Source organism: Pelodiscus sinensis, chromosome 3 (assembly GCF_049634645.1).
Source record: "Pelodiscus sinensis isolate JC-2024 chromosome 3, ASM4963464v1, whole genome shotgun sequence".
NCBI classification, from domain to species: domain Eukaryota; kingdom Metazoa; phylum Chordata; order Testudines; family Trionychidae; genus Pelodiscus; species Pelodiscus sinensis.
In genome coordinates this window covers 142,966,664-142,978,939 of record NC_134713.1, presented here as the reverse complement: position 1 = coordinate 142,978,939, position 12,276 = coordinate 142,966,664, and the positions used below count along the sequence as shown (strand labels likewise).

Genomic DNA, 12,276 nt, shown 5'->3' with positions numbered 1-12,276 from the left:
CCAAACAAAACTCCCACCCCTGCTTCCTATTCAAATACATGAGTTTTGCAGCAAGCCCAGAAAGTCAATGAAACAGGACTAACAAAGCTTGTGGGCATTGGGAAAGAGTGAATTCCAAACCCAAGTGACACGATTTACTATCTAGATTTCCACGCTGACAGACACATCAACACATCGATTCTGTAACAGCAGATATCAATTCTGAAACCAGCATTTTCAAGCAGAGGTGCCTAAAGTTATGTTTCTTAATGCCATATTTCATGTCTCTTTTTGTACCTATGTTTGAAAATTCTGGTCGATATTGTGGGGAGAAAAGAGTTTTGAAAAAAATGCTGTCAGAATAGCTGGAAATAGCCCTGAAGCACGATGGTTGGGTAGTGTAGCAGGATTTAGAGTCTGTATTCTGATTCTGGCTCATCTCTAAACACAAATTTATTTCCAAGACTTATCCGTTTTCCCTCCCCACTTTGGGTTGATGACTTTATAATCACTGAGCAATGTGCACTGTGCTGTACAAGGGAAGAAACTTTCCTTGCTCCAGAAATAGGTACAACCATTGAGAGGCAAACAGCACAGAATGTTAGGGTTTGAACAGAGTGCTGAAGCCATTGCTGACAGGTTTTGTGGAATGAGAGTGTTTTACAAGGCAGGATGTGAAGACTGCTTAATCCAGGAGAGGAGACCTTGTCAGGATCACAACCTGGAACACCTTTTGCGATTCAACAAACTGAAACATCAATGCAGCCCAAACTGATGTGTAATGTTTAAAGAGCATGATGCCCCCTCTCTCATCATGGAGGATGTTATGTTAAAATAAATGCAAAATGCTGTCAGAATGTGCAGAGTCTCCCTCCAACATTCCTCACAGGTTTGTGTTTGGGAATGCCCACAACGCGACACAGTGACCTTTTCACAAACCTAACCCTTTGCCATCTGACGCATCATGTGATAATTGGGACTAAAAATGTACCTTAATTGGCAGCTCAACTGTAAAAAGTACATGAAAGTTCATAAGGTGTCACAGTAACCTATAACAACATGTATTAATGGGAAAAGATACAAAAAGGATGCAGACTGATTTAGTCCCAGCAAAAAGGCATACCAATATAATTCAGAGACTGTGTTAAGATCATGCCTGGCAAACAAGAAAAGCATGGAATCAAAAATCAGTGAATCAAAACTTGTTTGTTGGAAACTAAGTCTAACTGGTGGAGAAAATAACGAGGGGATAGGCTATTCCATCCACCACTCCCTTGATGGTCCTTAAAGAAAGCCTGTGGGGAGAAAAATGGGCTACTGGAACAAGCCTCACAATCGCCCTCCATCACCGCCTCCTAGAACCCCTAGCCTTCATCATCCTGATTCTGAGACATCTGACTGACTGGGTTTGAGAGGACTCAGATGATATTGCCACCTTTGTCAGCTCCAGCTGAGTCCCAACCACTATCTGAGATGAAGCAGGATCAGACATAAGACTATAAGAAAGGCCATATCAGATCAGACCAAAGATCCATCTAGCCCAGTACTGGCCAGTGCCAGGCGCTTCAGAAGGAATGAACAAAACAACTAATTATCCATCCCCTGTTGCCCAGTCTCAGCTTCTGGCAAAACTTAGGCTGGAGATACCATTCTTGGCCACCCTGGCTAATAGCAGATGATGGACCTATCCTCCATGAACTTATCTAGTTCTTTTGAACCCTATTATAGACTTGGCCTTCACAATATTTTCTAGGAAAGAGTTCCGCAACTCAAGTATTTCTTCAGACAACTCACAGGTTTTTTGTTCGTTTTAGATCTGCTGCTTATTAATTTAATTTGGTGACCCCTAGTTCCTGTTCATGCCTCAGAGGACAACATCACTTCCTTATTTACTTTTTCCACACAAGTCACGATTTTATAGGCTTCTGCCATATCCCTCTTTAGTCATCTCCTTTCCAAGATGAGAAGTCCTGGGCTTTTTAATCTCTACTCATATGGAAGCTTTTCCATGCACCTAATCATTTGTGTTGCCCTTTTCTGAACCTTTTCCAATTTCATTATATCTTTTTTGAGATGGAGCAATCACATCTGCACACAGCATTCAATCAAGATGTGGGCATAACATGGATTGATACAGAGGCAATATAATAATCCATCTTCTTATTCATCATTTCTGAATGATTACCAATATTCAGAATTTGCTTTTTTGACTGCCACTGCACAATGAGTGGATGTTTTCAGCAAACTACCCACAATGACTCCTAGATCTCTCTCTTGAGTGGTAACAGCTAATTTAGATCCCATTATTTTAGATGTATAGTTAGATTTGTGTTTTCCAATGTGTATTACCAGGCATTTATCAACATTCTAGGATGTACTTCATCAGGCCCTGCCAGCTTGAAGACAAGGGTGCTGTTTGTGGAGAACAGGGACGGGGTAGGAGGAGGCATCAGCGGTACATACCAGCTTGAGATTTGCTTTTCTTCCTGTTCCTGTGACAATAAGGGAGTGAGGGGAAAGTACTTGGATTCTGTGCATGCATCTCACTCCTGGCTGGTGAAGGGAGGGGGCAGAGAGTAATTCAGGGAATCCAAGTACTTTCCCCTCTCTTCCTTATCAGGGAACAGGAAGAAAAGCTAGCCATGTCCTGATATGCATTGCTCTCGCGAAATGGAGACGCCTGAAGACATCTATAATTAATTCTTAACTTGTTCATTTCCTATTTTAGCCTTAGATTCTATCCCATTTATTGATGCTTCCTATGTCTGTCTTTCAATCATTAACTTTTTTTTAAGTGAAAACTGAAAATAAAAAAGGCATTTAACACTTTGGTCGTTGCTGTGTTTTCTTTTTTATGTCTCTCTTTCCTCACTGAATAATGAGCCTACCCTGTCCATCTTCCTCTTGCTTCTCATGCATTTGTGAAATGCTTCTTACTTTTCATATTCCTAGCTAATTTAATCTCATTTTGTGCCTGGCCTTTCTAATTTTGTCCTTTCATGTTTGAGATTTTTTATATTTTCGGGGTGAGGCGGGGGGCAATTTCAATTTTTTGTACTCTTTTTTTTTTTTAGGTCACTGAAGGTCTCCTGGGTAAGCCAGGATTGCCTCTTACAATGCTTCTGCATTTGTATAGTTTGCTTTTGTGCCCGTAATGATGCCTCTTTAAAAATACTACTCCCTCACACTTGCTTCCCACTGCATCCTACTTATCAATTCCATGAGTTCACCCTCTTGAAGTTCATTGTATTTATTCTTATGTTTTCCCCCTTAGAATCAAAACCACTGTCATGATCACTTTTATGCAAGCTGCCTTCCAACTTCAGATTCTCAACCAGTTCCTCCCCATTTGTCAAGGTAAATGACATAAAAGTTTATTCTTTTTAACAGTTCACTTCATTTTAATCACACAAGCTGTTATTAGCAACACAAGGAAAGACACGTTCTTTTTGCCTTGACAATGTTTTCTTGTGGGAAGAAAAAATATGAGCATTAAATGTTTTCACTAGAGTGAGTGTATACTACTGTATTTCATCTTTGTGCAGAAAACTGAGACAACTTGAAAAAACTCTAAAAAACAAATAGTCTAACAGCATCTTAAAGACTAACAAAACATGTAGATGGTATCATGAGCTTTCATGGGTACAACCCACTTCTTCAGATGAACTTGGTCTCTTTTAAGGCTTTGCAACTCCTAGTATGATACTATTGTGTGGTGGTATGGGAGGCTGAACAGGGTATCTGCTTACAGGATCAACACTGTGCTTGTCTGCATAATCTCTTCAAAGCACCAGTCTACACCAAACACTAAGTGAGATTAAATGGATAGCCCTAAAATTTCGTACTGCTAGATTCATAGAGGCCAGTTACAGTGGTCAGGTTGAAAAAGCTGATAGGAATAATACATAAGAGGTGACTTATTACAGTTTTTAATAAGCAAAACCTCTTCCCCTTACCCTGTCTGATGCCTCACATTCTGAAAGGTTCCTCCATGGAAGAGTGGAATTCTCCTTCAGCAGCCAAGTGCCCTCAGGAGTGCAGAAGCGGTAAACTTGTCCATGCAGCACTGCCAAAGAAAAGGAGAGAAAGAACAGACTTTCTGGAGAGAAGAACAGAACAACTGCAAAGCCTAGACTAAGCTCTCCCCATCACCTCTAGGGCTATTTTCACCTTGCTCCTTTCCTGTAGCAGAACACGTCATTCATTCTCACAACCACCGGTATATGGCTTCCAGAAACAACAGCACAAAGAGTGCTCCAAATGGTCAGCAGCAGTAACCCACTGAGTTTGTAGCTGAAAACAAACCTCGGCTCACTAAGAAAGTTGTGTTTATTTTATAAGAAGAAAAAATGGATTCAACGTGAATGCCCAGTTTCAAACACCCCAGAACTTTAGGAAAGTTTGATCCTGAAATTTGTGACCAAAGTCCATCTGTTGTAATTATTCTTATGTGCAGGTTGCTGGCAAAGTCTCCCTGAAAGCAGAGCCATTATGAAAGGCAAGGTTGCCTTAACAGGAATGTAAGCAAAATACCTAGGTCTGCTCAGAAGATGGAAAACAAAGAATACATGTACCCTCCTCTCTTTGCTTCAACTAGTCCCAACATTAGTAAGTATGGTAATAGGAAACACTCAAAAGGTATACCCTCAGAAGTGGACACAAGAATGTGGATGCCTAATCCAAAAACTGAGCTGTAACTCTCTTGGGGTATGTCTACACTACCCCCCAAGTTCGAACTAGGGGGGGTAATGTAGTCATACGGAGTTGCAAATGAAGCCCTGGATTTGAATTTCCCGGGCTTCATTTGCATAAAGCCGGCCGGCGCCATTTTTAAATGCCGGCTAGTCCGGACCCCGTGCCGCGCAGCTACACGCGGCACGGACTAGCTAGTTCGGATTAGGCTTCCTATCCGAACTAGCTGTACGCCTCGTGGAACTAGGTGTACAGCTATTTCGGATTAGGAAGCCTAATCCGAACTAGCTAGTCCATGCCGCGTGTAGCCGTGCGGCACAGAGTCCGAACTAGCCGGCATTTAAAAATGGCGCCGGCCGGCTTTATGCAAATGAAGCCCGGGAAATTCAAATCCCGGGCTTCATTTGCAACTCACTTTAGTTCGAACTAGGGGGGTAATGTAGACATACCCTTGGAGCTGCTCACACATTCTTTCCATGACTAAAACCAACAACAAAATCAACAGCCACAGCCCAGTGACTCCGGGTATGTCTACACTACAATGTTAGTTCGAACTAACGGACGTTAGTTCGAACTAACATTCATAGCCGCTACACTAGCGCTCCGCTAGTTCGAATTTAATTCAAACTAGCAGAGCGCTTAGTTCGAATTAAGGGGTGTGTAGCCCCTTAATTCGAACTAGTGAGAGGCTAGCCCTCCCCAGGTTTCCCTGGTGGCCACTCTGGCCAACACCAGGGAAACTCTATGCCCCCCTCCCGGCCCCGGACCCCTTAAAGGGGCACGGGCTGGCTACGGTGCCCGTGCCAGGTGCAAGCCTGCCAGCACCCAGCCAGCAGACCCTGCACCTGGCAGGCACAGAGCCACCCACCCGATGTCCCCCAGCCCACCCCCTCTTCCCGGGACCAAGCTGGCGGCTCCTGGGAGCTTGCCCTGGACCGCAAGAGGCGGGCACCTTCCTGGGCTAGTGCGGACATCGTGGACCTCGTCCACGATCTCCACACTAGGCACAGGAAAGTGGCCGGCTAGGGAAGGCGAGCTGCCAGCCTGGCCACCCAGGAGCAGGTGTGCATGAAAATCAAGGGGGTCCACTGAGACCCCCGACCCTGAGCCCTGAGCTTACAATGGCCGTCCTGGGTCAGACCAAAGGTCCATCTAGCCCAGTAGCCTGTCTGCCGACAGTGGCCAACCCTAGGGACCCTGGAGGGGATGGACCGAAGACAGTGACCAAGCCATTTGTCTCGTGCCATCCCTCTCCAGTCTTCCACAAACTTTGGGCAGGGACACCACTCCTACCCCCTGGCTAAGACTACTCCATGGACCCAACCTCCATGACTTGATCTCACTTCCCTTTAAACTCTGTTCTAGTTGTAGCCTTCACAGCCTCCTGCAACAAGGAGTTCCACAGGTTAACTATTTGCTTTGTGAAGAACAACTGTCTCTTACTAGTTTGAAGCCTGCTACCCATTCCTTTCCTTTGGTGTCCTCTAGTCCTTCTTTATGGGAACTCAGGAAGAACTTTTCTGAATGCACCCTCTCCACCCAACCCCTGCTTTTAGAGACCTCTATCCTGTCCCCGCTCCGTCTCCTCTTTTCTAAGCTGAACAGTCCCAGTCTCTGTAGCCTCTCTTCATCTGGGACCTGTTCCCAACCCCTGATCATGTTAGTTGCCCTCCCCTCTCCCAGCCTTTCTCTTCCCCTCTCCCACCTCCTTTTCCCAGTCTCCCCCAGTTTTGTTCAATAAAGACAGAGTCAATGTTGGAAGAAATGTTATCTTTATTTTGTACATCAATAAGAAGGGGGGCTAGGGAAGGGTAAGTGGAAGGAGGTGAGGGAGGAATGGGATACGAGCCCCCGATGGGGAGGACTGGGCTGGCTCTGCGGGCTTCTGGGGGTGGAAGCTCTCCTGCAGCCCCCCGATTGCCCCCTCTCCCCAGATGGCAGCCTGCGGCAAGTGCAGCCGGGCTGATGGCCGAGTGGTGTGATGTGCCCAGTGTGGGTACTCCGGGCAATCCAAGCCAGGACTGCTTTGCAAGCGGGGCACCCCTTAGAACTGTCTGTCCGGGGTGGGGGTCGGGACCCTTTAAGCGCAGCCCTCAGCTAGCCTGAGACAGCATCTCCACGCTCTAAGTCCTCCTCTGATGCCCTGCCGGCACTGCTTCCGGCCATCCTTAAGCCCTGTTCAGGGTCCACTCAATGTGGACTTGCTAGTTCGAATTAGCAAAATGCTAATTCGAACTAGTTTTTAGTTCTAGACGCGTTAGTTCGGATTAGCTTAGTTCGAATTAACTAATTCGAACTAAGTTAGTTCGAATTAGCGCTGTAGTGTAGACGTACCCTCCTGGACTCCAAGGTCAGAAGGGACCATTATGATCATTTAGTCTGACCCCCTGCACAGTGCAGGCCACAGAATCTCACCCACCTCCTCCCAGAATAATCCTCTCACCTATATCTCATATATTGAAGCCTTCAAATACTTTGAAGACCCCAAGATGCAGAGAACCCTCCAGCTGTGATCTGTACCCCACGCTACAAAGGAAGGCGAAAAACCTCCAGGGCCTCTGCCAATCTACCCTGGAGGAAAATTCCTTCCCGACCCCAAATATGGCGATCAGCTAAACCCTGAGCATGTGGGCAAGGCTCACCAGCCAGACACCCAGAAAGTTCTCTATAGTAACTCCTATCATCCCTCCATTGACCTATTTCCCACTGATAATGAATGGTCAATTAGTTACCAAGATCATGTTGTCTCATCAAACCATCCCCTTCATAAACCCATCTAGTTTAATCTTGAAACCAGATAGATCTTTTGCCCCCACTACTTCCCTTGGAAGGCCATTCCAGAACCTCACTCCTCTAATGGTTAGAAATCTTTGTCTAATCTCAAGTCTAAACTTCCATACTAGCCAGTTTATATCCATTTGTTCTTGAGTCCACATTGGTATTAAGCTTAAATAATTCTTCTCCCTCCCTGGTATTTATCCCTCTAACTTATTTAAAGAGTGCTATCATGTCCCCCCTCAGCCTTCTTTTGGTTAAGGTAAACAAGCCAAGCTCCTTGAGTCTCCTTTCATAAGACAGGTTTTCCATTCCTCGGATCATCCTAGTGGTCCTTCTTTGTACCTGTTCCAGTTTGAATTTATCCTTCTTAAACATGGGAGACCAGAACTGCACACAATATTCCAAATGGAGTCTCACCAATGCCTTGTATAATGGCACTAATACCTCCTTATCCCTACTGGAAATACCTCGCCTAATACATCCCAAGACCGTATTAGCCTTTTTCACGGTCATGTCACAATGGCGGCTCATAGTCATCCTATAATCAACCAGGACTCCGAGGTCCTTCTCCTCCTCTGTTACTTCCGACTGATGTGTCCCTAGCTTATAACTAAAATTCTTGTTATTAATCCCTAAATGCATAACCTTACACTTCTCACTATTAAATTTCATCCTATTGCTATCACTCCAATTTACAAGATCATCCAGAGCTTCCTGTATGATATCCCGATCCTTTTCTGAATTGGCAATACCTCCCAACTTTGTGTCATCTGCAAATTTTATCAGGACACTTCCACTTTTGGTGCCAAGGTCAGCGATAAAAAGATTAAATAAAATTGGCCCCAAAACTGATCCCTGAGGAACTCCGCTAGTAACCTTTCTCCAACCTGACAGTTCACCTTTCAGTATGACCCGCTGTAGTCTCCCCTTTAACCAGTTGCTTATCCACCTCTCAACTTTCATATTAATCCCTATCTTTTCCAATTTAACCAATAATTTCCCATGTGGTACTGTATCAAATGTCTTACTAAAGTCAAGATAGATTAGATCCACTGCATTTCCTTTATCTAAAAAATCTGTTACTTTCTCAAAAAAGGAGATCAGGTTTGTTTGGCACGGTCTACCTTTTGTAAAACCATGTTGTAATTTGTCCCAATTGCCATTAGCCTCAATGTCTCTAACTACTTTCTCCTTCAAAACTTTTTCCAAGATCTTGCATACTACAGATGTCAAACTAACAGGCCTATAGTTACCCGGGTCGCTTTTTTTTCCTTTCTTAAAAATAGGAAGTATATTAGCAATTCTCCAGTCAAACGGTACAACCCCTGAGTTTAGAGATTTATTAAACATTCTTCCTAATGGACTTGCAATTTCATGTGCCAGTTCCTCAATATTCTTGGATGAAGTTTATCTGGGCCCCCCGGATTTACTCCCATTAAGCTGTTCAAGTTTGGCTTGTACCTCGGATATGGTAATATCTACCTCCATATCCTTAGTCCCATTTGTTATGTTACCATTATCCCTAAGCTCTTCATTAGCCTCATTAAAGACTGAAGCAAAGTATTTGTTTAGATATTGGGCCATTCCTAGATTATCCTTAATCTCCACTCCATCCTTAGTAATTAGTGGTCCTACTTCTTCTTTTGTTTTTTTCCCTATTTATATGGCTATAAAACCTTTTACTATTGGTTTTAATTCCCTTTTCAAGGTCCAACTCTTCCTGACTTTTAGCCTTTCTCACTTTGTCCCTACATGCTCTAACCTCAATAAGGTAGCTTTCTTTACTGATCCCTCCCATCTTCCACTCCTTATATGCTTTCTGCTTTTTCTTAATCACCTCTCTGAGATGCTTGCTCATCCAGCTTGGTCTAACACACCTGCCTATAAATTTTTTCCCTTTTCTTGGAATACAGGCTTCTGACAGCTTCTGCAACTTTAACTTAAAATAATTCCAGGCCTTCTTCACCTCAAGATCCATAATTTCTTTAGTCCAATCAACTTCCCTAATTTCCTTAATTTATTAAAGTTAGCCCTTTTGAAATAAAAAACCCAGTGCTATGAAATGAGACAAGATTAAAAGGCATAAAACAAAACCGAACTATACTGAACTACCAAATGAAAGCAGGAAGAAGGGAGAACTTTTGGATTCTCTGCTGGTAAAACTCTTATTAATGTATTTAGAATATATTTCATAGAATCCTAGGGCTGGAAGAGACCTCAAGAGGTCATCGAGTCCAGCCCCCTGCCCATGTCAGGACCAACTCCAATTAAATCAACCCAACCAGGGCTTTGTCAAGCCAGGACTAAAAAAACCTCTAGGGGTGGAGATTCCACCACCTCTCTAGATAACCCATTCTAGTGCTTCACCACCCTCCTAGTGAAATAGTTTTTCCTAATATCCAACCTAGACCTCCCCTACTGTAACTTGAGACAACTGCGCCTTGTTCTGCCATCCGTCATACTGAGAACAGCCTCTCTCCATCCTCTTTGGAACCTCCCTTCAGGAAGTTGAAGGCTGCTCTCAAAACCCCCCTCACTCTTCTCTTCTGAAGACTAAATGAGCCCAAATCCCTCAGCCTCTCCTCATAGGTCATGTGCTCCAGCTGCACAATTATTATAGTTGTCCTCCGCTGGTCCCTCTCCACTGTGTCCACATCCTTTCTGTAGTGGGGGGGGGCCTAGAACTGGACGCAATACTCCAGATGTGGCCTCACTAGAGCTGAATAAAGGGGAATAATCACTTCTCTAGATCTGCTGGTAACGCTCTTCCTAATGCAACCTAATATGCCATTCGCCTTCTTGGCTACAAGGACACACTGTTGACTCATATCCAGCTTCTCATCCTCTGTAATCCCCAGATCCTTTTCTGCTGAAGTGCTGCCTTGCCAGTCAGTCCCCAGTCTGTAGTAGTGCTTGGAGTTCTTCTGTGCCAATTTCAGGACTCTGCACTTCTCTTTGTTGAACCTCATCAGATTTCTTTTGGGCGAGTCCTCTAATCTGTCTAGGTCACTCTGGACCCTAGCCCTGCCCTCCAATGTATCTACCTCTCCCAGTAGCTTAGTGTCATCCGCAAACTTGCTCAGGGTGCAATCCATCCAGGTCATTAATAAAGGGTACGTCTACACTACAACGTTAATTCGAACTAACTTAGTTCGAATTACTTAATTCAAACTAAGCTAATTCGAACTAGCATGTCCACATTAAGTGGACCCTGAACCAGGCTTAAGGATGGCCGGAAGCAGTGCCGGCAGGGCATCAGAGGAGGACTTAGAGCATGGAGCTGCTGTCTCAGGCTAGCCGAGGGCTGTGCTTAAAGGGTCCCAACCCCCACCCCGGACAGACAGTTCTCAGGGGTGCCCCGCTTGCAAAGCAGTCCTGGCTTGGAGTGCCCTGAGTACCCACACTGGGCACATCACAGCACTCGGCCATCAGACCGGCTGCACTTGCCGCAGGCTGCCATCTGGGGAGAAGGGTCAATTGGGGGGCTGCAGGAGAGCTTCCACCCCCAGAAGCCCACAGAGCCAGCCCAGTCCTCCCCATCAGTTCCTCACCTCCTTCCACTTACCCTTCCCTAGCCCCTCTTCTTGATGTACAAAATAAAGGACAATTGTGTTCAAAAACAGAATCTGTCTTTATTGAACAAAACTGGGGGAGACTGGGAAAAGGAGGTGGGAGAGGGGAAGAAAGAGGGTGGGAGAGGGGAGGGCAACTAAAATGATCAGGGGTTGGGAACAGGTCCCATATGAAGAGAGGCTAAAGAGACTGGGACTTTTCAGCTTAGAAAAGAGGAGACGGAGGGGGGACAGGATAGAGGTCTCTAAAAGCAGAAGTTGGGTGGAGAGGGTGCATACAGAAAAGTTCTTCATTAGTTTGCATAAAGAAGGACTAGAGGACACCAAAGGAAAGGAATGGGTAGCAGGCTTCAAACTAGTAAGAGAAAGTTGTTCTTCACAAAGCAAAGAGTCAACCTGTGGAACTCCTTGCTGCAGGAGGCTGTGAAGGCTACAACTAGAACAGAGTTTAAAGGGAATTGAGATCAAGTCATGGAGGTTGGGTCCATGGAGTGCTATTAGCCAGGGGGTAGGAGTGGTGTCCCTACCCAAGGTTTGTGGAAGGCTGGAGAGGGATGGCACGAGACAAATGGCTTGGTCACTGTCTTCGGTCCATCCCCTCCAAGGTTCCTAGGGTTGTCTGCTGTCGGCAGACAGGCTACTGGGCTAGATGGACCTTTGGTCTGACCCAGGACGGCCATTGTAAGCTCAGGGCTCAGGGTCGGGGGTCTCAGTGGACCCCCTTGATTCTCTTGCACACCTGCTCCTGGGTGGCCAGGCTGGCAGCTCTCCTGCCCTAGCCGGCCACTTTCCTGTGCCTAGTGCAGAGATCGTGGACGAGGTCCACGATGTCTGCACTAGCCCAGGCGGGTGCCCACCTCTTGCGGTCCTGGACAAGCTCCCGGGAGCCGCCAGCCTGGTCCTGAGAAGGGGGGGGGGAGGACTGGGGGCATCGGGTGGGTGGCTCAATCCGTGCCAGGTGCAGGGTCTGCTGGCTGGGTGCTGGCAGGCTTGCACCTGGCACGGGCACCGTAGCCAGCCCGTGCCCCTTTAAGGGGTCCGGGGCCGGGAGCGGGGCAGACGAGTTTCCCTGGTGTTGGCCAGAGTGGCCACCAGGGAAACCTGGGGAGGGCTAGCCTCCCACTAGTTCGAATTAAGGGTCTACATAGCCCTTAATTTGAACTAGTAAATTCGAACTAGGCTTAATCCTCGTGGAATGAGGATTACCTAGTTTGAACTAAGCGCTCCGTTAGTTCGAATTAAATTCGAACTAACG

General features: G+C 45.8%; 1 protein-coding gene across 1 annotated transcript in view; it reads right to left on the bottom strand.

The window, feature by feature from the left end:
* GLP1R (glucagon like peptide 1 receptor) overlaps positions 1 to 12,276 on the bottom strand; it is a 126,578-nt gene that overhangs the window by 44,234 nt on the left and 70,068 nt on the right. Inside the window, exon 4 of the mRNA XM_075925080.1 lies at positions 3,936 to 4,045. Within this exon, the coding sequence (XP_075781195.1) occupies positions 3,936 to 4,045 (110 nt within the window). The remainder of the gene's footprint in view (positions 1 to 3,935; positions 4,046 to 12,276) is intronic.